The sequence below is a fragment of the Acartia tonsa genome, chromosome 10 (assembly GCF_053477335.1).
Source record: "Acartia tonsa isolate MP-2025a chromosome 10, ASM5347733v1, whole genome shotgun sequence".
NCBI lineage: Eukaryota > Metazoa > Arthropoda > Copepoda > Calanoida > Acartiidae > Acartia > Acartia tonsa.
In genome coordinates, this window is record NC_137269.1 from 17,110,059 (window position 1) to 17,137,843 (window position 27,785).

Below are 27,785 nucleotides of genomic sequence, written 5' to 3' on the forward strand. Positions count from 1 at the left end.
TGTGTCTGTCCATTCGTTTTAATTAGGAATATGTATAATCATTTATTTCAATGTAAAGTTGACTTTTCTAGGAATGCTGATGCTACAAGTATATCAAGATTTTTAAAAACTTAAAATTCTTTTACAGAATGATATATTTAGCTGAACTGGCTATATAGACTTTTTTAGTTTTATTATTTTTAAAAGAGATTCTTTTAGGGAATTGATTATAAAACTTGGGATATTAACACAAACAAGTCTAGATTACAATCAACATTTCATTTATCTTGGCTTTTACTTTTTGCTTCATTTGTTATTCAAAAAGATTCGCCTTTCCCTTTTCTTGTCTATTATAGAAAATTGGCTTGGTATATTATGTTAAAGAAATCTGTTATGGAGGAGGGGGGGAGGGGGGGAGGATAGAAGATGTCCCTTTAAAAAAGTTTGGGGGGTATGGGTAAGTTTTGGGGCGGTGTCAAAGATCATCTTGAGCTTATTTGCGCTTTCTCTTTCGATAAGGAAGAAGCAAAATATTTTAGATATTCAAACATTACAGCTAATATAATAAATTTTGAGTATTTTCATTACAAAACCATTTTTGTATCTGCATAAAAAGGACAAATTTCACATTTTTTTAACAAAAAAAATAATAAATATTTGCTTTTGAACATAATTTTATTACTTTTATTATATACCTAAATTGAAAGATTATGCATTTTTAAATATACTTTTTTGAATGAATCCCAAACTGTAGGCAGGGCAGATACCGACCGCGACCTACCGGTAAAAGTAAAACTGTAAAAGTGCCTTCTTTCTAAATATGGTAATGTTTACCATTAAGGAAAGTGTTTACTTTTTAAAAAGGAAAAGTGGGATAGAATTTCAAATTTTTGTTATATTATTTTACATTTTAAGTTTTCATTATAAATTCGAATGTTAAAAATATTAAATATTACCATTTAAAAAAGTGGAAATGTATTTTAATTCAAATAAATTAAATTCCAAATTTGATATAAACAAAAAATAAGTTATTCGTTGAACCCAAAGCATTTTGCCATCTTTTCCAAGTAAGTCTGTGGATGGATCACAAAACTATCTAAAAACCTATTACAGGTTTAGGTTGGGTTAAAAAGGTTTGAAAAGCCCCGTAGGGAATGATGACGCGTTAGAGACTAAAATTTTAAATTGTAAAATGAATTATTTTATTGAATACTTGTCTATATCCGCGAGCTGGCTATCACCAAACCCAAAATCCTTCCCCTTGCCATTACAAAAATTCTTTTACAAATGTCAAATTCCAATTAGATAAACTTCTCCTCCCAACTTTACCCTTTCCACCTGTAAAGACAATAGGAATGTTACCCCAACCCCTCCACCCCCGTTCCTATTTCTCGCTCCCTTTACTGAGAACCACCGTCTGTCTGTATGATTATTGGATTAGAGCTTTCTCCCCCCACAAAATTTCTAATGATGTTACGTAGAACGAGAGCTTTGCTTTTGGGCATATTTTAAAGGGACCGTGTACAGATTTTTTAAAGTTCATTATTTTCAAGATTTCATCTATATAAAAATTTATAATATATATTTTTTCAAATTTTATTGCAAATTGCATTTATAGATTCAAAGATGTATCGAATTTTTCAATATTTGAAAAATTTAATATTAAGTACCCTATAAAACATACATTTTTACATATTAATTAACATAAACATTATCTTTAATTAAGAAAATTGACAATACAGTAGCTTTAAGTAAGGCTATGAGAGATTGAGGTTGAAAAGATGGTTTACCAGATAGGGCTGGACGATTGTAAATGGATGGTCAGAAAGGAGAGACAGAGAAAGCACAATTTATATTTAGAGAGAAAGAGAGAGAAATTATTTCCAGGATCATAGACAAGCATTCTTAAAAATAAATTCACCAAAACAAATACAATAAGAAAATGTTAAACCTAAAATAATATAAGTAGGTATTAACTTTTTATGCAACTTTGGTTTGATTGGTTGGCTCATTAAGTTGAGTGTTCTTAACTTAATTCTTATCTACAGAAGGGGTAATTTTATGTATCATTATTGGGGATATACACCAATTTATCAGCCATTTTCTTATCCCTTTAGATTCCTGTTTATAAATACTATACTAAAACTTTGTCTATCCTGTATTACTAACTGTTTTTCAAAATACTTGTTCTGTTGTACCCTAATTAAATCTATTTTTGAATATGACAGCATAGCAGTGTAATGGTTTAGAAGACAGGATAATAATAAGTTCAAATATTTAAATCAATTAAACAGAAAGTAGTATAATAATCAACAGTTAGTTTTTTACATTAAATTCGTTTAAAAATTATAATTTGCAAATTATGTTTTATAGAAATCAACCTTTTAATGTTTTTTTCTAGGCAAAATCCTAAAATATAAAGAAGTAAAGATTTTTGTGTCTGATGCTAAAGATCTCGAAAATTTCTGGCCCGAATGGGTTGTACTTGAATCTTTATTAACGTCTTAAAGTGTACTAGGCTATTTAACAGTCATCCTTTACAGACTAGGGGCGAAGTAAACTGATATATTAAAAGACAAATACCTGATAATAACGATGACCAGCTACCAGAGCTTGAAGACGGTCTTTGAGGCCGTCTTAGCGTCGGCGGGGGTATTTCATCTTCTCGAGGATTACGCCTAGCCGGCGGACCGGCTTCTTCTATTGTCGCCACGTTATCCTGTGCACTGCAGACGGCGGTAAAAGCAGCCAGGCTCAAAAAAGCGGCTAAACGCCACTGAACCATTTTGGTGGCGGTGAGTTTACAAATATGGAACTTCTTATGAATGTTCTTGGTTTGACCTACTTAGACTTGCTATCTTTAATCTATGTTTTCAAAACACTCACACACACATTTAAAGTCACTGTTTTATATTTAATTGTTTAGGTCTTTTTATACAAAATAATCGATAGACTTTACATGCTTAAAAAACAAGATTAAGTCATGTTAAAAGGCTTTAAATTGTTCATGTTTAACTAATATAAAAAGTGTAGAAAGTTATGTCCTGAAGTGTGGCGCGCTCGTAGGCGCGTTTCAGGAGATGTTCGCGCGGCGAGTGAGAGTTTATAACTGAGAGAGGCAAGGCAAGAGGGAGATGTACAGGGAGTAGGCACAGATATGTAAATAGATAGATAGAGGGACCAGTGTAGATAGATAGATAAAATATTTATACTCCTTATGCTAGGATATAAGAGCCAAGATTTCTCCACTCTAACACACACACACGCACGCACACACAAAGATATTTTTTCACACATACAGACTTATGTATGTATTGTTTGTTATGGTTTTCAGCTACTAGTAGAGTCTTTTTATAGCCTAAAAATTTTCTTTCTTTTAGTTTTTATAAATGCATTATCAAATTTGTATTAAATCTATTCCATTTAAAACAAAATTGTTTATGAAAGAAAAGCCATTTCCTAGATCTTATGAGACATAAACCTGTGACAAAAACAAAAGATTTATTCAAAATTGCTCATCTATGACCTAATGTTGAAATAGCTTGAAAATTGACCTAAATCATATTTTTGGTTAAATCCAGAAAATTCTGAGCTGTGAATTACAATGGCAATTGGAGAAATTTTGGTACACGTATTTTTTTAAAATAATGACAACATTCATAAAAAAAGCTCTAAAATCAGACGGTATAGACTTGTAGATTGTCAGAACCTAATAAGCAGAAAGTCTAAACAAAATTATATGTAAATTTGTTGCAAAATTGTATTAATATTGGACATAAATATTTACATTTGTTGGATATAAATAGAGATGGTTTGCTTATTACATTTTACCATGTTGTCATAGGAATCATTATTCCAAAAAGCAGATAATACAATAATATCATCCCTTACTCAATCGTTCCTAACTACTACAGGAATCATCATGTGAAATTTGAAATAGATAATATAACATGCCTAAATTAACAATAAGAGCTACCCATTAGGAACTGACGGACCAACACTAAATATAAGAAAGCTTTGCATTTAATAAACCATTAATTGTTGAAATACCGGCCTTAAATCTTTTTAAAGTGACCTATTCATTGGTCATTTTCAAGTCTATCCCCTCCCTACTCTCAACATATTCCAACTATATTTCACTACATATATGTATTGTACTTTGTTGTCCTAGGAATCATAAAAAAAATTTTGTTGAAAAAGTTATGAAATTAATTATTTAAATGGATGTTGGGACATTCTGGTAATAATAATAATAAAGTTATTACGCTTTCTAAATCGTACCTAACTATTACAGGAATTATCATGCCAAGTTCTAAATCGATAGGACAATTTTAACATGCTTAAATAAACGCAAAGAGCTATTTGTTACGGACGATCCCATCTTATTTACAATAAGTTTCTCTTTGAGACAAAAGATTTAACAAGAAATTCCCCCAAAATAGTTATAAACTATTCCTTGGTCTAAAGGAAGTTCAGCAGTTGGCAAGATCCTTTGCAACAGACAGACAGACATACAAAGGAAAACTTGACGATTTTTGGTACCTCCTTCTGTATTTATGGATGTGTTTGTCCTTGTGTCCTAATTACAAGAGTTTCTTGTCTATCATATTAATTAGCACCATTTAAACATTATATTCTAAAGTGAACCAGGGATCTTCAGGTATAAGACAAAGGATAGGATAGATGTATATTGTATATACATTCCCAATGATTATAAACAACACTAACCCCTCAGTAGATTAAAATAATCAGTTGAAAAGTTAGGACACTAATAGTATGGAACCATGTAATCACTATGCAATAAAAGTACCCAAAGTTTTTAATGCAACGAATTAAATTTAAATAAAATTTTGGGTACCAGCATAATATACTATCTCCTTGCAATTTGCTAGAGCAATGCGTTATCATTTGCTTTTGGTATGTTTGTACGAATCCTAATTGTTTTCATGAGCGAAACTTTCCTAAAATTATTAGTTTAATTTACAAAGTTGTAACATAAAAAATTAACAACCTACCAGATACCAATTGTATAAATTTATTAAAGAAGCAGCAAAAAAATTATGGATGGACAAACGGTCAAAGTCAGTTATAGAGCGGATGTTCATTTCAATCGAAAATAAACATATGCAAAAAAGTAAATAATCAAGTAACCATTTTACACAATTATATTGTAGCATGTGCGTCAGACTGACGGACAAAATTAATTATATTCTGGGTTATCATTGAATAAGGGAATCTACACAACAAATTTAAGCCATATATCTTAAGTAGAAGTCGATAAAGTAACGATTCTCCTATTCCTTTCTAACAGACAGATTAAATTACCGACAGAAATTTGCAGTGATAGAGCAGCTTTGCTACTAATTAAAAAAATATAAATATTAATATATTAGGTTTCGTGATTATCTTTATCTTTTTAATTTTTACAGGCTACCTCTTTCTAGGAAACCTTTGTGTGTTGACTGGTATTCATGTTAAGACAGCTTAGTTAGATGTATTTTTGTCATGCAGAAAAGTTCGAGGCTATATTCTTTTCCGCTGTTGGAATAAAATGATATAATTTCCAGTATGGCTTCCAAACTGAAAAATCGTGTATCGTATCGTATTATATCCAGTTTTCTATGAATATATTAATGTACAATCATAATATTAAAACCAGTTTAGTTAGACCCGAGATTCCAAAGGCACGGGCTAACAAATCTTATAATTGTACAATTTTATACCACGGAAAGCTGTTTATAATACGATGTAATAAAAAAATATTCTTGGTCATAGAATGATTGTTTTACAAATTTCCTTTCTGTCTATTTAAAATAACTGTTATGTTTAAGTCAGAGTACAGTACATTTTTGTAGATTTGGGTTTTCTCAAGTTAACATTTAAAAATGGGTAACAATATCCATAAAATCGAAGGAAGGACAATCTAACAATATTACTTGTAGAGTATCAGAACTAGGTCTAAACAAAATTGGTCATAAATTTGTTGCAAAATTGCTTAAATACAGAATGCAGTAAAAAGACATACTTTCATTTTTAGGATTTGATTAGAGAGATGCCTTCATATAATAATGTACCTCGTTGTTCTAGGAATCTTTATTCTGAAAATAAGATGAATATGATAATTATATCATACAAAGTTACTTACTGTTTTAGGAATAATCATGCAAAGTTTGAAATGGATAGGACAATTCGATGTATAAATAAACGAAAAGAGCGAACCGTCATGGACGTTCGGACCGACCCTAAAAATAGGACAGCTTCGCTTTTTTTTTAAATGTGAACTTACTTAAATGTTCAATACTAAAGCTGAATTTTTAGAAGCAGTAAATATTTATCATTCTACGTATACTCGGTTGTCTGTCATTAGTAAGAATGGATTAATATAAAACGTGTCCAATTTGACCGCCAAGATGACTTGCATCTGTAAGTGTTCCCATAAATCAGCAAAAAAGAGTTTAGTCCACTAAATAGCTCAATTCTATTCAAAACTCGTTTCAAGCACCTGCGGAGAGTCTTAACCCTGCGGTGCTCTCCTAAGCCATTCTTATTATTGCCTAACAAAAATTAAGTAGCGAAAAAATTTTTAACAGGTAGTGGTTGAAGGGATTTATGATTTTTTATACATGGGGGAGCTTTTTTGGGTTAACTAATACCCCTATAGAATTTCTAAAAATATATTGAAATAACTCACAAACATTTTGGGGCATGCACCCTATCTACACTCCCTCCCCCACACCCAAAAAAATAACAAGAATAATTTCAGGCTATTATTATTCAATGTTAAAGTGAATGAACGTCAACGCGTATTAGCTTGGCGGTCAAATATTACGTAATCCCTGGGCAGCCACTCCTCCCCTTTTTATCGTTAATGCACGGTGCAACCGATTGTGTGTGCGTTTGAATTAGTTTTAAGCCATATTAGCTTGAGTATAACTGTGTGTGACTAGAGTGAAGCTTTATAATGATTAGCACCGTTCTAGAAGATTCAGGTTATAATATTTATTTTACAATAACAAGGATAGCGTCATCTTTAAAAGCAGAGCTCTACAAAACAGTTGGTCGAACGTACTATACTAACATTAACAAGTGTAAAGTAACAACAAACCAATTAAAATTAAACAAATTTCGAGTAAAAATATCCAGAGATTACGTAAATATCTCGAGACTAAATATGGACGTACATACTTTTATTTTAGAACTTTATTATAGAGAGGTATTACGCGCTTACCTGCCTAATCGTCTTGAGAATTACTATTTAAAAAATCTAGGATAATTGATAATGATAAAATAAGATATGACATAGATATTTAATAGGTTTACATGATTTTTATCAAGTTTAATGTTTATTTTTTATGACACTGTTCTGTTATTTTCGGATGTCGATACATAATTTTTAAACTTCGCTACTTGTCATCCTTGCTTTTTTACTTTCTGTTAATAATAGAGATTAGCTATGTTATAAAACTACCCCGTATTGTTCCGGGAATCATACAATGCTTTACAATTATAGGGCTATACTAATATCTCTATTTTTATGATCAATTTTTTTTTGTAGAATTCACCTCATACTTCCACATAATAAAATTAGTAGTAAGCTTTTTTTTGTCTGTAGCAAAGGATCTCTGAACCTATTTGGTTCTACTTTACAGAGAAGCTTCTGTTAGGTCTAAGGAAGGCTTATTACTATTTTGGGGTAGGGTATCTCTCACCCTCCCAACAGAAATCACCCTAAGAAGTATTTACCCCACCCCCTAAATAAAAAAATTCTTTTACCTTTTCTTTTAAGCTTTATTTGTAGATTTTGACGAGAGTAATTTTGATTCTGATTTGGAGGCTTTTCAGTTTATCCATGAAGAAAGTATCAAAGATGAAAACATTGCAAATATTATACAGGTATTAAAATTATGTTCTCATTAGTCCAGCATATATCTAACTACCCTTTATTATTTTTTATCCAATCGTTTTTAGGCGTTTAAGATTACAAACGGGACAGCGAAAAGTATCATGTGTGACGTCATATAAATACGTCTATTATTCATATCTTTTTTAAGGGTTTCATTTCCAACTTTTTCTCTCATCCATTTCTTTTAGACGTATTTTTAAGACTTTTTACATGACACTTTCCGCTGTCCCTTACAGATCTCTAAAAAGATTCTCTTAAACAAAGGGTGTTGAAAAACAATCTCTTCATATTATATATTGATAAAAAAAAACCTATAGATGTGATTCAAACGTTTCAAAAATACATTGAGCCCCTTCCTTTTTAATTTTAAAATAATCAAAAACTAGAGCAACAAAATTGCTTTACTCTGAACAGTCCCAGCTCTATCGGTGAAAATTTCTTCAACAGTCACTTGAAGGGATTTTAGGAAATTATTAGGTATGTGACCAATTGCTTAAATTTAGCTTGACAAACCAAAAACCGTATGGAATCGACATATTAAATTACTATTTACATATCTTGTCAATTGCTTGCGATATGTAATACAATTAGTGTTTTATTTTGACTAATTAGATCAGGGCTCGTCACCTGCCTGTAAGTCTCAGGGAAATCAATATTTTCATATGTTAAAAATCAGCTGGAAGTTCAAACAAGACCCAAATAGGACAAACTTCCAAACGGGTTTACATATATTGCCCATCCCAAAGAGTGGTAACTATATGTGCCCACCTATTTTTGTGCGTTTCAAAAACCGCAACCTTCGAAATCTTATTCTTGCCAACAAAAATTTTGCCAAGGTTCGGAAAAATGATAGTGAAAAAGGCACAAAGAGCTATCGTATTGCTGCGGATTTAACCAAACGCCGCTATGCTGTCATGCAAAAATTGATCCAATCTGAGAAATTTGAAAAAGTTTGGCATCTAGATGGTAAAATTGTCAAATTTATTACTAAAAAGAGTGAGAAAGTATTTAAAGTAAAAATGTTTGAAATCACACCCAATCAAATAATTGAGAAATATTGTTAAGATATAAATATATTACAAAGTGAATTTTATGTTAAATATCCTATCATATGTAATACTTTGATTTTTGACTAAGTTTTATCTTCTTACATTATATTTTATAATATTTAAATTATAGAGTAGCTACGCAACTAAAAAATTGCTTCATGTAAATATAATTTTATACCCTTGTTATGAGATATGTTTATGTTAACTAATAATACCCAATTTCCGTTTGTTTCATTCATTATATATAACCTATTTTCCCCTTCATTATACCTTCTTAATATGAGTCACACACTGTGTTGTAATTTTAATTTTCGATAGAGTGGGTAGCATCTGTCAGATTTTAAATAACATTGAATATGATTTCTTATCTAGATATAAAGATTCTACATTAAATGGTAATAATTATGAAAATCCGTATTATGAAATTGATCTGTCATGTTCATATTTTAATAACAAACAATTTATTGAAAAATGTAAGCAATTTCAAACATTAAAATTTCTTTCTTGGAACATTCAGAGTCTTAATAGTAAATTTATTCAGCTTAAAGAATATATAGATCATTTAAAAGAAAATAAAGTTACAATAGATGTAATATCTTTGCAAGAAGTCTGGACTATTTATGACCAAGATATATTTAAAATAGAAGATTATATCTTTATCTATAAGTGTAGAAAGAATAAAGGGGGCGGCGGGATAGCTTATTATATTCATAAAAATCTAAAATTCAAAATATTAAATGAATTGTCAACATTTGAAGAAGGCTTATTTGAGTCACTCACAATTCAACTTGAATATAACAAAGAAAAATTTATTTTGAGTAATGTCTACCGGCCTAATACTTCTATAATGGGATTTACTGAATCTCAACAAATGGATTTTTTTATTGATAATTTTTCTAACCTACAAAGTAAATTAATGTCTTTTAAATGTGCCTCTTACATTTTCACAGATTCTAATTTTGACATTTTAAAATATCATTGTCATGAAAAAACAAATGATTTCCTTGAAAATTGCATTGCAAATGGTTTTTTATCTTTGATAACGAGACCAACAAGAATTTCTAGGACATCAGCAACATGTATTGACCAAATTTTTACTAACGCAAAAGATAATAGTTTTCATTCAGGAATTTTATTAAATGATATATCTGATCATTTCCCAATTTTCACAATAACACCTTATTCATATAAAGCAAGTAAAGAATCTTGTATTTTTACAAGAAATATTAATGAAGAAAAAATTACTGGGTTTATCAATCTATTAAGAAATGTTAATTGGGAAAATGTAACTAACAGTTTAGAACCTCAACATTGCTTTAATAAATTTTATGAGCTTTTTAATGAATTTTATGAACTTTCTTTTCCTTTACAAAAGATTAGAATTAATAAGAACATACATAAAATTGAAAAATTTATGACTGATGGTTTAATGAGATGTAGAGATAAAAAATTTGAATTGTCAACGTTAAGTATTAATGAACCAACTGCTGATAATATTAGGATGTATAATAGATATAGAAATGTCTATAATCGTTCAATAAAAACAGCTAAAAAATTGTATTATTGTAATGAGCTAAAAAAATGTAAATCTGACTTGAGGAAAACTTGGGATATTATTAGAGATGCAATCCGAAAAACAAAAGATAAAGCAACATGTATCAATGAACTGAAGTTTAATGATGCTATATATTTAGATAATGCAGAAATTTCTGAGAAATTGAATGAACACTTCACTTCTGTAGCAAGCAAGATATCATCTAAAATAAATCCTTCTAACATTGATCCGTGTAGCTATATACCTAATTATAATTCCAGTTTTAAAATGCATACAATAAACCCAAATATAGTCACAGATATTGTTAAAAAAATGGGAAATAAACAAAGCATGGACATTTTTGGCCTGTCAAATTCTTTTTTAAAGAAAATAATTTCTGTCATTGCCCTTCCTCTCTCTCATGTCATTAACCAAACTATTTTAACTGGAAAAATACCTTCTGAATTAAAAATTGCAAAAGTTATACCTATTTTTAAGTTAAAAGGGAATAATTCTAATGAAAAAGCTGATCCATCAAATTATAGGCCAATAAGTTTATTAGCTATTTTCTCAAAAGTTTTAGAAAAAGTCATTTATCAACAACTGTCGTGCTATTTGATTAGAAATAATATCATTTTTGAACATCAGTATGGATTTCAATCAAAAAAGTCTACAATACACCCTGTGATACACCTCTTAAATTATATAGCTGAAGCAAAAAACGATAATAAAACTGTAATTGGAGTCTTCTGTGATCTTGCAAAATGTTTTGATACAATTCCACACTCTATTTTAATTAAAAAGTTGTCAAAAATTGGCATTAATGGCGTTGAACTTGAATGGTTTAAAAATTATTTAAGTAATAGACAGCAATTTGTACATGTAAACAATACTGACTCAAGAAAGCTGAACATAGATAGAGGTGTCCCACAGGGCTCTATTTTAGGACCAATTCTATTTTTAATCTACATAAATGATCTTAAAAACTGTACTGATTTATTTACCCTATTATTTGCTGATGACAGTAATTTTTTAATTTCTGGTAAAAACTTTACAGAGATTAAACTGAAATTAAACAATGAACTTAAAAAGATATCCGATTGGTTTAGGAGTAATCAAATGAGCTTAAATCCTGATAAAACTAAAATCATGATATTTAATAAAAATGAAAATACTATTGATTGGAATGCTCTTAATATTAAGCTAAACTTTAACAATGAAAATGAGTTTGATCCTGAGAAAATAAAAATTTTAAATTATGTCAATTCAAGTAGCAATATTCCTGCAATTAAATTCCTAGGTGTATTTATAGATCCTTCTTTAAATTTTAAATATCATGTAGAACATTTACGTAAAAAGATTTCTAGTTCCTTATTTCTTATAAATAGAGCTAAACATATACTGAATTTAGATAGCAAAAAAATGCTTTTTCACTCACTTATAAATAGTCATTTACTTTACTGTTTACCTGCCTGGAGTTGTGGTCTTAAATCTACTATGGAACCATTAATTAAAATGCAAAAAAAGGCAATAAGAATTGTTTTTAGTAAGAAACACATCTCACACACAATGCCTTTATTTAAAAAAATGAATGTCCTTCCTTTACATGAATCAGCTAATTATTTGAAATTATTATTTATGTATGATTTTATAAACAGTAAGCTACCAAGTTCCTTTCAAGGTACATGGCTTCGCCGTAATCAATTACATACCAGAAATCTTAGAAACTCTAATATGTTTGATGTTAAAAAACCGAAGTTTAAATCTATTGAAAGATTTCCTAAGTATCATTTTCAAGAATTATGGAATAACCATTGTAATAATGATTTATTAACCCACAATCAATCAAGAAAAAAATTCATAAAAAATCTAAAAGAATCTTTGTTATCAAGCTTAACTTTAGTGTGTAACAACCCATTATGTCAAGAATGTAGATAAAATTGTATTTCTTTTCAATATTGTTTGAAATCTGATAAATCAATCAAAATCTATTTGTTGAAATGTTTTTTTAAAATTTCTATTATTGCAATAATGGTGTGAGACTTGTATGCCCTAATCAATCCTTCCTAATATCATTCTTTCCTCTCCAATATGATTTTATTTATTGCTTATTATCTTTTTTCTATTTATTTGTCTTATCTATATGGCCTGTATGAAAACAATGTGTGAATACACATTACTGCATACTTCCTAGTTTTTAGGAAACTGCCATTTGGGAAGAAATTTTTTTTATTAATTAACCATATCAATAAAATTTGACTGTATATATAAATGTATATAATATTCATTTAATTCATTTATTATTTTGTTGTTTTTTTTTCTATGTATGTACACCCAAGAATAATAAATCTAATCTAATCTAAGATGTAGGTTTTGTTTAGTGATGAGAATCCTGATCCGGAATCCGCCCAATTTTCGGCCAATTTTGGAATCCGAATCCGTATCCGGAATCCGTTTTTTATAGCGGATTCCGGATTCTAAATTGGTAGGCTAAAATTACCGTCTTGAGTTTTTTCTTACAACTCCCTCTTTTTGAAGGCAAAGATCACCCCCCCCCCCCTCCCAACACACCACCTTCCCCCCCCCCCATTTCTTCCCACATAAACCACGAAGTTGATATACCAGCCGATAACACAGAGCTCTCATTGTCAGGCCAGCGATCACGTGATGAGCTATTCAATTTCTACATAACAAATTTTAATAATTACTAATGTGATGTAAATGTTTTAGTTATGCTGGAAGTCAACACTTTAAACAAATCAAGGCTTCAACCAAGTAACATAGTGATAAATTAACGAAAAAAAGCTATCCCTCTGTGACGGACGGCCTTTTAAAATACTGCTAGAATCCGGAATCCGAATCCGGAATCCGCCAAAAATAAGAATCCGGAATCCGCAAGAATCCGTCACTTTTTTTGACGGATTCCTTCAGAATCCGGAATCCGAATCCGGCCCAAAAATTCGACGGATTCCCATCCCTAGTTTTGTTTGAGTTTTTCTTCTTCTAGGATTTGATGTGTATGGACCAGGATGATACAGAATTATCCCCTAGCCAGGAGCTTCACTTTAAACCCATCAATATTAACAACATTCAAAATATTCCAGGTTTTTATAAATTCAATTAACTTGAATTCTAGTAACGACTAATATTTTATACTTTTTTTGTATGTAAGATTTTTTCTATTCATATAGATTATTTCTTTTGAGAAAAACTAAAATATTTACTGGACACTTTGCTTTGTTGGAAAGTCCGTTTACGATTTAAATGTCAATTTCTTGATTTTAATTTAAGAATTTTATAAAGATAGGACATTAGTCTTTTGAAGACTTTTTCTATCTTTAGTTTAAGTATTCAGTATATCTAATATATAGATTTTTGGATGACATAATTTACTAAACGTAAACATTATCCTAAGAAATATTAGCTGATTTATTGTAAATGGATTAAATTTTTTGAAAATTACCTCTCGTACTAAAAATGTGTACACGTTCTAACCGGATTGTCAATATACTATTTTGATCCAATTTACCGATTAATGATCTGGATCTGTATATTTTCTAAAGCTTATATTTTCCAGATCCCGACCAGCACATTTTAATATCCTCAAAACCAAACAAAATCAAACTTGCCCCTTGCGTTCAAACCTCCAAAACTGCCAAGCCCAACCCTTCCCCTTCGAAGCACCAAAGCTCGAAACCTGGCCTTGTATCCTCAACCCTGGTATCCCCCAAGAATGGAATCAAAATCAAGATTAACAAGTGTAAAGAGTTGAAGAATGGAAGTGGTCTGTTTAAACCTGGAAAATTGGTGCTGACAGAAAAGGTGAACCAGATTCCTAACAGCATAAAAACAGAGACAGGTATTGCAACTTTTCTTCATTTAAAAAAGATCCCAACACGTAAGGCCTCTTGAAGAGTGGGAGTTTTTAACCCCTTACCTTACATAAATATAGTTCTAAAAATGAAAATATATACGAAATTGGAAGGGGAGTATTTTTCTAATAGATAATAAAAGGTTGAAAATAACCTCTAGGGGCGCTTAAGGGTGGTCGATCTCCTCCCCATTATAAATTTTAGTTGAAAGAAAAAGTTAAAAAATCGAGTTTAATTTTCATTTTTTCTCATGGGGCAATTTTTTTTTAAAGATTGGTGTACCTTCTTTCAAAATAGTTATAAACCTTCCAAGAACCTTTTAAGAGCTCACTGTAAAGGAGAATCATTTTGGTTAAGCAGTTAGCGAGATATTTTGGCACACTAAGACAGACAGATATCCTGTTAGGTACAGCAAACCTTATTGTACAAAAACAGCAATATAATTCACCTCTTATGATTTATTCATAATTTAATGGTTTATTTCTAGAATTCCGTGAGCCTGCAATTCCAGCACACAGTATTGGGTTACCTGGCAAGCAGACAGCCAAAGGCCCAACCTCCAGCAACGTTTACCTGGAGAGAAACAAAGAGAATGCACAACAACAGGTTAATTACAGCTTATTACAACAACGACATTAATTCGAGAAAAAAAAAACATGAAACCCCTAATATAATTTAAGATTTTTTCTCTTGTTGGTTATACCTTATTCCATGGTTAATTATTTTCCTCGTTCTAAAAATCTCTTGTTTCTATACCTTTAACAAATGTTCAAAATCAACTGTAAGTAACCAACAACAGAATTAATTCGGGAAAAAATACTCGTAAAGGTTTAGTGATTTTGGTGGGCAACGGTTCCAAATAAGAATGACCTTCGTGTCTGCCCCCAAATAGTATTTTAGATTTAGTTCGCTTGTCGGCTATACCGTATTCCTGGTAAAAAATACAGCAATGTGTTTTTTTTTGTATTGCAAAACTCTAAAAAAAACAATTTATAGTTTCCATCAAAATGCGTTTTTAAAATTTTTCTGTAATTATTTTTATGGATTTTTTTCTCTTAGAATGTCAAGATTGTAAAACGTTCAAACGACCTACAAATTGCCCCGAAAGCTGCTGGTAAAGCCGTAAAAGTTGCTAAAAAGCGGCCACCGCCCACCTCAACAGCCCAACTACAACACCAAAGCACACTTATCATACAACAGAACCAACAGCAGTTGCTACAAAATCCGCAAAACACAAATACCGAGGTTAAACCTGTGCTTGAGAACAGTCTTCTTGATGGCCAATACGACAATGGCTCGGAACCTAGCAATGAATTTATTGGAGATTGGAAACGAATGTTTGTCACCTTTGATCATTTAGAGGTAAATGTATTTTATAGCTTATGAAAATACTTTTTTTATGAAATAGATGATAATTAGAATTGAGAATCATAACATCCCAGAGATCTTCAGGGATAAGACAATGGCCGATAAATTGACGTATATCCCTAATGTTGATACACAAAATTACCCAATTCTGTAGTTTACAATTAAGGAATGGAACGTCACTCAACTTATTGAACCAAACAATCAAAATTCAATAAAAGTCCTTAAAGTTGTTGATCCAACAAATAAAAAAAATTATAAAAACTTTAAAAATAAACAGCCCAATGTCCCCTCCCTCCCTAATAGAAGCAACTTTTTCACTGCTTAGTCTCACTTTAACTTTTTTTTCTTCATGTTGCCACATCTATTTCCTTGCTATTTGATATTTTTACACACATAAAAGTTATGGAAAATTTGCAATAGGTTTGGTATATATCCTGTCAAAATTTATGTTGGTATCATATCGATATGCAATTTGTCTGACATATATGGCTTACATAATATGTAATAATATTTAATATTTTTACTTTTTTGGAAATATTTAGTTTGACTATTTGGTTTTTTATAGGAGTTATTGAGTTAGTTTGCTAATATTTGTCAATTCTTTAAAGGAAAATTCTGTGAACTCGTTGGACTACCGAGCAGAAAGGTTTATGAACAACCTGGACTCCTGGGGGGTTACCAGTGAAGTTCCCAGACCTGTCTTTGATGGATTTTCAATGGATACAGATCCTTTGGAAGGCATAGAACAAGAAATTCCAGAGGTAGAATTTATTTTATTTTTATTTATTATTTCATTAGATGCACTTGAGAGAGTGAGGGGGGGGGGTCGAATCTTTACTTTCAAATTTAGGTTTAAACGAGAAAAAAAAACTATATTGACGAGGGTATTTTTTCTAAGGGTTATTTTTCTTGGGAGGAATGCGGAACCCTCCTTGAAAATAATTTTAAACCTTTTCTGGGACTATTGAATTGTGCCTTTGTGGATGTGCACCGCTTTAAAAACTAGTGAGTAGTTATTAGGTTAGGGTAGTTTGTGTAGATTGCTATAAAGGTTTCGTGATAATTATTTGAATTTTATGTCTAATACATTTTTTCGTATTTTCCTTATTTTATTATTTCTAATTCCCTTTTCTTCCTTGTCTTGTTAACTTCTTTTCCTTTGTTCTCATTTCTCAATTATCTAATCCCTCTTTTAAAATTTATGTTTTCAATCTAAATTTTTTATAATCTAATGCTAAATAGATAAAACCAGTGAAAGACACGCAAATCGTCATAGAAATTCTTTCAAACTCTAAAAATAATTCTTTTTCAGAATAAACTCAGAACAATGAATTTTAACAAAAGATTTAAAATTTTTCTTTCGTTTCTTTTTACGTTTTTGCATAAAAAAACCAAGGAAAGGTCACGGCGTATTTGAATTATTGCTGCTAAGACAGACGCATTACATACATTGCATTGGTAGAAATGATACAGACACTTATTAGTCGTGCTTTACATCTTTATTAATAGATATTAATGGATCAGGTAGAGTTCACATTAAAATGGTCCTGGGATCGATTATCAACAAATATCTAGGAACTTAAGTTACTGCTAAGTGCTAGTGGCAAAACAGCTTAATGTATTTGTGATATTTGCAAAAAAATTCAATCGACAATTGATCTGGATTTGCCATTACTTAATAATGCACAGTTATCTTGTAAAAAGACTTATTTTACGCAAGTAATCAAGCTTTACCCGTGCATCATTGGATCTTGACTATTCCAGATTATTTATAGGTCTTCTTTAGTCGATTAAACGATATGAGGGCAGACAATGTAAGTTCAGTCGATTAGTGGATTGGCAGCAAGCAGCCTTTTAAGTTCATAGATTTTTTTTATAGTTAATTCATTCCAGGAACCTTTTATAAGATTGGTAATATAATGTAATTTGCTGATATAATTACAGGATTGGAAAGACGATTACGTGTTCTCCGAGCTGGATAGAATGGCTGTTTCGGAGAATGTATTTCTGCACAAGTGGCTGCCCAAATGTGCGCTAAGAATGCGGGTCAACCCATACAGGAAAATGCTCCGCGCCCTCAATGAGAAAGATCCTTATTTCAATATTATGCTTGCTTGAAAAGTGATTTTTTTCTTAAGCATAAAAATATATGAAGTTTTTTATTTTTAAATTTAAAGCTATACTTGCATGCTTACTGACCTAAAAACTTTGAAACTCTCAGGAAGGAAGGAGACAATGGGCTGCTTATAACACTAGTCCCCAAAGTTTTCGATAATGTTTTCTTATTCGTTGGCTTAGCAACTTTGGGGACTTTTAATGAATTTTGATTGGTTGATTCATTAAGTTGAGTTTTCAAATGTTTCAACAAATAATAAAATCTACTAAGAAAATGGAATTTTATTTATCATCATTGGGGATGTACAACAATTTATCGGCCATTGTCTTAATCCTTCAGATCTTTGGAAACTCCTCAAATTTTTATAGTATGTTTATATAAATAAAAATAAATTGTGACAAATAAATTTTAAAAATAATATTTCTATTTATTTATTTTATATTGACAATTACAATGATAATTGAATAAGTTGATTAATAATTGTACGCACAAAATCAAATAATAAAAATTAGATGATTAAGTTATATTTTAAATTTTTTTTTTGATGGGGTCTTTAATTTTAGGTTTTAAAAAAATTAAGGGGAATTTTTTTCTAGGGACGATTTTTCTTATGAGGGCGTTTGTTCCCTATCCCAAAAACAGTTGTAAACCTTTCCAGGATCTATGAGAATCTAAATTAAGGAGAACCATATCGGTTCAGTAGTTACTTTTACATAAGGTTGATGTAAAGTAGTTTTTTATTGTATGAAGATTTTTATTGTATGAAGCTAAAAATCTTTGAAAATACTCTGCCGAACGGGTTGTAATTTTCAGGGAAGTTTTACAAATGCCGTAGTTTGGTTTTAAGCTATTGATTTGAGCTATATATAAAATATTTATGAATTAATTGAGTATTTCTATTTTAGAAGGTTTTCAAAGTGTGGTAATGGAATTGATCAACAGCCACTTAAGTAAAAAGAAATCAAATCATCCACCGCACTATGATATCTTATTTTACAAATATTAATGAAATTATAAGATGTTACAATGACGTATTTACAAATGTTACATGAGAATTTATTTATCGCATCGTATCATAAACAGCTTTCTGCGGATATTAAAATGAAAAGTTATAAGATTTAAACCAGTTTTGTTAGGCCCGAGGACCGAAGGTCCGGGAGTCCAAAATTGGTATTAATTTTATGATGGTATTATTTTTTTTAAATCGCGGAAAACGGTCTGTAAAGTGATGCTATACATTATATTTCAGTATGGCTGAGAGCCGGCTCTTACCCAGCGGATACTAGTCGGTTTCGAAGTCATACTGAAAAAAAAGTTAAAGTAGTTTAAAACATTTGGAGATTTTCAATGCAAAGTACTTGACACTGTTTCTTAGTTGCTCTGAAATAATTATAAACTAATCAATAAGTAAAAGCATTGAGGAAAGGGATATTCAACTATAAATTATACTTGATCTAAAAGTTTATAAAAACATTTTCACAGTCTTTGTACGCAACCAGTGGCGTGCTCAGTATTTTGCCAGGGGGAGGAGAATTTTAAATCAAAATAGATGGTGGTTTGAGTTTTAGGGATGTCATGAATTTTTTTAGTTTGACACCCCCCCCCCCCATAGTTGCTGTATGGTTGTACGGGGGTGTATCAGGATGGTGTAGAATCTTATCTAGGCGGGTATAGGTAATGGAAGGGGGGTTTATCGAAACCAATACTTTGGCATATTCCAATATCTGCCTAAAACGATTAAATATTAATTTCTAATACCTTAAGCTAAAAATATTGTAAATAAATGAAATAGGGCCAAGATAAGCAAAATTTCATATAGATAGACAAACATGTATCCTGCAACTTTGGCAGACATCAAATAAATACATATAAGGTTTGAAAATCATTTTTTAATACTTTAAGCCAAAAAAATGTATATCCGATTAAAAATGGCGAAGTTACACAAATTTCTTTAGACAAACGGACAGCCCCTAGCTAAGGAAAAATTTTCCATTCCGCGGTCCCCTAAGATATACCAAACCATCGATTTTCAGTTAAAAAAAACACTCTGTATTACGTTTTGATGTAAATTACAAAAATGTCACATATTAATATTACTAGAGTTGGCTCGATATAATTATCTCCCTATTGGCTAGTTTTCTATATGCATATCTATTTCTCAATAAATCTATTTTCCTCACCCGGCATTACTATCTAAAAGAAAGTAAATATTTAATAATCTAAATGATTTTAAAAAGATTTTTTAAATTATATTTTTTTTTTACATTACCATCACCAAAGGGTTAATGATGATGATTACAATTTTAGTTTAATATTTGAACACACAAAGTGTCGCCACAATCGAATTCTTTTAAAACAGAGTTTTCTTAAATTTATTATATTATAAATTTAAATTTTCTTTTTTTTGATTAGAAATTAAATACATTGATATAAGGTAAATAGCAACATGAAATTAAAAAAAGGAATTTATTTTTAATAAAGTAAAATAATGGGTCTTATCGTTCTGGGCAATGAGAGTTTATTATGGATTATTGGAGCACTATGAGTTTTAAACAAATATTCCTTGGAAAACTTGAGCTCGTTTATAGACATTTATTTCCTATATAGATCTGACATGGATCTTGAAGCAATTAAGCAGGCCGTTTTGTACATGTTAAAAATTGGAAGATTTCATTAAATAAAAGTTATCGCAAATATACTTAGTAAATAATCAATATTTTAAAAGAATCAAAATTATAATTCTTTCGAATAGAATTTATTTATTTTTATAAATTTACATATAGAACAATATATTTTGTTTCTTTAGAAGAGTTTCAATAAAACACTATAATCATCAAACTCTGCTGCATAATAGGTACTTTGCAAGAAAATAGTAAATCATTATAATAAAGTAACTGGATGTCTGTTTGTGTGTACCGAAGAATCTCAATAACTAATCTCTCTGAACTGATCGGGCTCTCCTTAACAGGGTAGCTTCTCATAGGTCCCGGGAAGGTCTATAACTATTTTGGGGAAGGGTACCACCACCCTCCGAAAAGAAATCACAACTTGAAAAAAATTACCCCCACCAAAAAATTTTTTTTAACTAAAATTAAATATTATATCACTTTTTCTTTTAAAATCTAAAATAGTAGATCATGTTATCAAATTTGACTATTCAAGTACCCCTAGAGGCCTCTAGGGGCGTATCCGCTAGTCATTATTATAAAGTAACTGGATGTTTCTTTGTACCGAAGAATAGCCACTGAACTGATATGTTTCTCCTTTACAGAGTAGCTTCTCATAGGTCCCGGGAAGGTTTATGGCTATTTTGGGGTAACCGCCGTCCCAAAAAATACGGGGAAACCTTACGTTTTCTTATGACACTATAAATATGGGGGGGGGAGTCAAATTCAAAGTGCCCCTAGAGGCCTCTAGGGGCGTAGCCGCTCGTTGATTATAAAGAAATTAAGAAAATTTAATCTTCCTAACAATCTTACAATCAGAAAATAGTTCCACATTTTATAATTTAGTGATAGCTTCGCTGCATTTGGATGTAATTGTCCATGTTTAATATTCAACTTACTTTTACATGCTCAGATGCTATGGTATTTTCTTTCGTCATAAACAGGTAAACATGTCTGAAAAAATTTAGTTCCTAATCCTTAATAAATGTGAAGCTTTTCTATACTTAGGGTCGGTCCGTCCTCTGTAACGGTTAGATCATGGTTAGATAAACACCACTTAATCCCCCCCCCCCCCCTTATGGACGTCTATGCCCAAACCCACTTATTTTTGTATAAATTAAAAAAATAGTTTTTTCATGCCTTGGCAATTCAAGAAAAGTCGTCAAAGTATATATAAGTATTCCCTTTTTTATAAAATTGTTCTTACCCTTGAGACAATTTTGAGAGCTTGTAAAGGCTGAATTTCATCTGAATCCAAAGAAATGTCTCTTGTAACATCAACTCCCCTAAAAAAAAACACATTTAAATATTGAAAATCAGGACATAATTGCTTTAATTTTGGCAAGCAGGCATCAAACGGGTTTCCTGGTCAAAATAAAAGAGTTGCAACGCTTTATAAATTGTACCTAATTGTTAGAGGAATTATCATGCAAAGTTTGAAATCGATAGGTCGATTCTAAAATGCCTAAATTAACGAAAAGAGCTAACCGTGACGGACAGACGGACCGACCCTAATTATAGAAAAGCTTCGTTTTTAAAAATGATTATGAGAGGAGGGTTTGGTAGTCTACTAAGCTATCAGAGAAACTAAACCTAAAATTCTTTCCTATTTAAAATCTATAAATATACTAAACAGAAAACCCTTCATATAAATTTCTTTTAAACATCTACTAAAAAAGATTTAATTTAAATTATAAAAAAACAAATACAATATAAAGTTTTTAAGGATTTTTATTTCTTTTATGCCTATTGTTTAAGTTTAAATCAAGTTTAAGAAGCGGAGCTGGAATGGTTATTCCAGTATTGCATCTAAACCGATTAATATCTTGTGGATTAGAATCGGTTCTCAGCCATACTGAAAATTTTTGTATAGCATCGTGTTATATCCAGTTTTCTACGAATATAAAAATGTACAATCATAAGATTAAAATGTATTAAATTATTTGTAAAATTAATCTGTAATTTACTGCTAATAAATCATATCATCATATCATATCATTTTAGCCTGTGTCTTCGGCATCTCGAGGCTAAAAGACTGGTTTTAATCTTGCAATTGTATACTTTTAATTTTTACATCCACGGAAAGCTGTTTTTAATACGATTACTATTTAATTAACTATTACCTTATTTCCATAAGCCGTCGTACTACATCTGGTCTCATTTCTTTTCTAGCCCTAGATATGGCAGTATGCCCATTTAGATCAACCTTAAACAAAATATTTGTGTAAATTCCTATGCTTTTATGTGCTTAAATATGTTTTAATGGCTTTGTTAAAGTCAAAATATTATTTTAAGGTATCGGTTTGGATTAACATACGCATAGACGTTTGTTTGTTGTTATCTAAGCTTCAGGTGTAATGTTATATATTTTTAATATCATTAATAGAAAGTAGCTTGATGTCTGTCCATCCGTCTGTCCGTCCGTCCGTACGTCCCTTAAGATCTCGGTAACCACTAAACCGATTGGATTCTACTCTTCAGGGAATATACATATCTTCTGGTCTTGTGGTGGTTTTAAGCTATTTTCTTGGGGGGTAGGACACACCCGATCCCCCCCAAAAAATCAAAAAAAATCCTTTCAATTTTTTTTAAGGCAGTTGATTTGATGTTTGGTGGTAGCAGCACCAGAGGTATTTAATTGTTTTTTTAATTACCTCTTGGGCTAAGCGAAGCCTTTAGTACATATACATACATTGTGTTAATTTTAGAAGTAAGATCATTGTTAGCTTTAGATAAAAAGGATATGTATTTGTCTGTACCAAAGGATCTCTCTAAACGCTGAACTGATAAGGTTCTCTATTGCAGCAAAGCTTCTCATAGGTACTGGAAAGGTTTGACACTATTTAGGGGAGGTATACTCTCTAATGAAATAAAGGAACCTACCCCAATTTTTTTCTGTTTATTTAAAAAACAAAAACAAAAAGTTAGTGTTCGACTTCCCCCTCCCAGGTCAAGAGCCAAAAGAATTTTAAAGAGTTAAAATTTTAGGCTTTTGCGCGGTTAAGGCGCGGCTGCCGAGCCCTGGATAAATCTAAAGAAAAGATTACCTTATTAATATCAATACGTTTATTAGTGTCAAACGCCAGGAGTAAATTTATTTTGTTAAGATTTCCTGTTTCACAAGCCAAGTCAAACTGATCTTGAAGCTGACAAAATGATTATAATTATTCAGTATCATATATCTGAATAGGGTTTATTTGAAACAAGGACTTATAGGTTCATAACATGCAAAGATAAAAATTTACCTACAAAAACATAACATTACAATAATGATTTACAAAATAAAGGGGAAGCAACTTTAGTTTTAATGTTTGTTAAGACTTTTTTTCATATTCTTTGTCATATTATAATTACCTAATGTCCTAATATTTATTTTCTATCATAATCTAGTGTGATTTTTAAAATAAATTATCCTACGTTACTCTACAATATATGTTCTAATATGATCTAATCTTCCTTTTTCTTTTTATATGGTTGGCCATATATTTTGCGCATGATTTTTAACAGCTTTTCTACTATTGAAACCCATCAAAGCCTAATGAACATCAGACAAACATTGCCAATTAAAGTAAAAGTTCAAGTACCTGTTCAGATTCATATTTAGGTGTTAGGCTAGATAGGATATCCACTACGTCGTTTTCATCCAGGTAGCTAAAATGAATTTAGATAAAATGAATGTATGACTCAATACGAACATACACACCCGCCCTTCCTTTGCATGTGATAAAACAAAGAGAGGAAATATTCAATGTAAAACAAGTTTACTGACTTTAAAAGCTATTTTATGTCAAAGTCTTTTTTAATTAGTTTCTAATATATAATTTGCAACAAAAGATTTTTTAACATGGTTACTGATTTAAAATCAAAGATGGCAACATCCATTAAAGCGAACCTGAATATACCAGAAAGTTAAGATAAAAAAAATATTAAGAGATGTGTTCAAATTTACTATTTAAATTTTTTTCGAATTAATAAAATTCCATATATATCTATTCCAAAATAACTAAAATACATGATGCTTTATTTTGAAGTTCTTACATTATAATTAATAATAGATTAAGAATAGCAATAAGAATAAGCTAAAAATATTCATTACCTATCAATCCTTCCCCATTGAGAGCTGCACATTAGTAGGATATTTTGTAGTCCGGCCGTTATAACTATTCCAACCATTAAATTCAACTAAAACAAAATTATATTTTTAAAAATGAAACGAAGCAAAAACGAGACAGCGCCCACAAAAAAAAATGACGCCATACGATAAAATTGACCAATGAGAGGCCAGAATACACTGTAATTGACCAATGGTAAAATTTGTACTTGCCTCTCATTGGTTATTTTTATCGTTGACGTCATGTTTTTGAAGGCACTTTACGCTGTCTCAATAAAAAACTATTTCCTTTCCTTGCTTCAAACCTCCAAACCCTTATAGTATATTATCCCTCCGGGCCTTTTCTAACCTTTTGTTACCTATCATAAACTAAAATAACCGCCAAAGATAGATAGAATATATAGAATAGGATATTTTATGGACTTTCACAGACTGACCAACCAATCAACCGTCAGCAGAAGTGAAAAAATTGTTTTATCCTCCTTTCCTATAGAATATAAAAACAAGGATGACGCCATCCATAAAAGCTAAGCTCTAAAATCAGAAGTAAGGACAGAACTTAAAAAGCAGAATTTTAATTTTTAAGTCTAAACAAAATATGTTGCAACATTTCGTAAATATAAGATACAGTAAAAGGACATACTTTCATTTTTGGATTTGATTATATAGTTGCCTCGCTTATAATACTTCACCTTGTTGTCCTATGACATAATTCCAAAAATCAGATAAATAGAATCAGCATTTTTATATCGACGTTCGGACGATTATAGAGTTTCTACGCTTTCTAAATTGTATCTAACTGTTATAAAAATCATCATGCAAACTTTGAAATCGATAGGACAATTCTAACATGTCTAAATTAACGAAAGGAGCTAACCGTTACGGAATGATGTACGGACGGATCGACTCATTTATAGAAAAGCTTCGCTTTTAAAAATGTACAACCTTAAAAGTCTCGCCATCTTGTGTTAGAAAGAGACTGCACCAATAAACAAATTCCGAGCCTGCTTCACACATTTCATCCTAAATAAAATTTAGTTTTATTTAGATGCTAACATGGTAGGTAAAATAGAAATATAGCAAAAGTAATTAGTAAAATTATAACATTGAGCAAAAAAGGTGTTTTCAGATAATTTAACCCACTTATCCTTAACAGAAGATAATCATTAATATCATATTTTCTTACTTGCAAGTTTATATCAGGAAAAATATTAGTTGGTTTTCAACAAAATTTTGACAAAATTATTTGATTATAAAACTATCTTTATTATCAAGTATGTATTTTTTGTCTAATGCTTAAATTTCGTTATGTCAAAATAGTATGTTGTTATAAATTCAATACTATGTCAGTCTTGATCACTTTTTATAAATACACTTGAAATTGCATATCAATAGAATAAGTCGAAACAGTTTTGTCAGGGGTTATTCTTGAAAAAAGAGTGGTTAAGTTTACCTAACATTCAGTGGATTTTAAAATTTATGCATATTGTCTAGCTATAGAATAGCTGTGCTACTTATGAATATTAAAATACACCAAGAAGTTATTTATATTGAACTGATGTACTGTTAAAAAGGATGGTTATTTTCTCAATTATTGAAGTCTTTATTTAAGTAACCTTAGTAGATGCATAGCTTCTATGGAATATGGTCTTCCTTATTACCTTTCTGAGCCATTAATTCATATTTTATTTTTTCTCCCCAGCAATATTGAGGGATAATACAATTGACGATAAATTATTGTAAATTGTACAATAAAGATTTTAAGAAACTAAATAACCACTTCTGTATACAAAAATTACTGATAATATTATATTCTAACCTGTTTTATATGATTGGCAACAGAGATGATGTAGAAAAGAACACTAGATTGTACAACAAAGTATATGATAGAAGAAAAGAACAGAAACTTAAATCTAAATCAAAATAAAGGTTAACTTATTTATCCAAAAATGCATGTACTGACAACTTCACAAAGATACTTTTGCATATTATTATACTAGAGGTGGCGTTCTAAAATTATACCGCTATAGGCTAGATTGAATATTAATCTTTTTCTTTCATTATCCTATCCCTGAATATTCGTTTTTTCATCATTTTTAAAAGATTAAATGTCCCTCTCTCTCACTTCCCTTTCCTTCCGTCTTTTTTTAAATTTCATTATTTTTATTTAAAACTGTATTTGTAATTTCTTCTCTCTTTCTTTAAAATATTTTGGGATCCTAGTATTTTTTTTTGTTTCATATTATCGTCCTGAAAGGGTTAAAATGTTTATTTAAATGTTAAATTTTAGTTTAATATCTGGACGCATCGCTAGTATCAAATTATTTTAAAACTAAGTATTCTTTGATTTACTATTTTAGAAACTTAAATTTTCTATTTTATGAATAGAAATTTAATCTTTAATATAATTCAAATAGCAACATGAAATAAAAGAAACAAATTTATTCTTCATAGAGTAAACTAATGGGTCTTATTGTTCTGGTCAATGAGAGTTTATTATGGATTATTGGACCACTGTGAGTATTAAACACTTTACCATTGGAAGACTCGAGCTCATATATAGACGTTTATTTCCTATATAGATCTGTCATGGATCTTGATGCAATAAAGCAAGCCGTTTTATAAAAAATCTGTCAAAAATAATTCATAAGGTAAAAAACAGAAAAAGTAGTCACTCATATAGGTATAAAATTATTGCAATGCAAGAAATATTTTTTCTGGGTACTACGTCAAACCCTAGATACGTCAAACAGTAGATGCGACAAACGCTAGACAGACAAACAGTAAACAGACAAACCCTATACACGACATACGCTAGATACGACAAACGCTAGAATGCGACAAACGCTAGAATATGACAAACACTAGATTTTTTCTAAAGGCGACAAACAATAGATACGACAAACGCTAGAATTAATCCTATTATATCTATAAAACAAAGTAGAATGATCTCTGTCTGTCCGTCCGAAGCTCAAGATCTCGGTAACCGCTGAACTAGTGGGCTCTACTCTTCAGGGAATATACCTAATTGTCCTGTGATGGTTTTAAGCTTTTTTCTTGCGGGGTGAGACACTCCAAACCACCCACCCCCTTCACAAAAAAATTGATCAATCTCTTGGGGCAAATCTGCAGGGAAAGGACAATGATAGCAGAGCGAGAGGCGACAATGGGAGTTTATTACACTAGT

At 30.6% G+C, this 27,785-nt stretch overlaps 3 protein-coding genes across 3 annotated transcripts in view; 1 reads left to right on the plus strand and 2 right to left on the minus strand.

Moving 5' to 3' along the window:
- LOC145329552 (protein masquerade-like) overlaps positions 1-3,097 on the minus strand; it is a 39,531-nt gene extending 36,434 nt beyond the window's left edge. Inside the window, exon 1 of the mRNA XM_080173824.1 lies at positions 2,563-3,097. Within this exon, the coding sequence (XP_080029950.1) occupies positions 2,563-2,764 (202 nt within the window). The 5' untranslated portion in view covers positions 2,765-3,097. The remainder of the gene's footprint in view (positions 1-2,562) is intronic.
- Positions 3,098-6,816: 3,719 nt separating this feature from the next.
- LOC145329553 (uncharacterized) lies at positions 6,817-18,236 on the plus strand. Its single transcript, XM_080173825.1, has 8 exons — positions 6,817-6,968; positions 7,778-7,872; positions 13,473-13,569; positions 14,043-14,324; positions 14,825-14,943; positions 15,397-15,699; positions 16,314-16,466; positions 17,650-18,236. The coding sequence occupies exons 1-8, from the start codon at positions 6,941-6,943 to the stop codon at positions 17,821-17,823; spliced, it is 1,251 nt and encodes a 416-aa protein (XP_080029951.1). The 5' UTR covers positions 6,817-6,940; the 3' UTR covers positions 17,824-18,236.
- A 441-nt stretch (positions 18,237-18,677) lies between these two features.
- The window catches only part of LOC145330555 (uncharacterized), a 29,680-nt gene continuing 20,572 nt past the window's right edge, over positions 18,678-27,785 (minus strand). Inside the window, exons 17-25 of the mRNA XM_080175175.1 lie at positions 26,418-26,511; positions 25,544-25,621; positions 24,584-24,669; positions 24,072-24,138; positions 23,535-23,633; positions 22,611-22,693; positions 21,695-21,773; positions 21,387-21,441; positions 18,678-19,201 (exon numbers count right to left, since the gene is read on the minus strand). Of these exons, the coding sequence (XP_080031301.1) occupies positions 21,397-21,441; positions 21,695-21,773; positions 22,611-22,693; positions 23,535-23,633; positions 24,072-24,138; positions 24,584-24,669; positions 25,544-25,621; positions 26,418-26,511 (631 nt within the window). The 3' untranslated portion in view covers positions 18,678-19,201; positions 21,387-21,396. The remainder of the gene's footprint in view (positions 19,202-21,386; positions 21,442-21,694; positions 21,774-22,610; positions 22,694-23,534; positions 23,634-24,071; positions 24,139-24,583; positions 24,670-25,543; positions 25,622-26,417; positions 26,512-27,785) is intronic.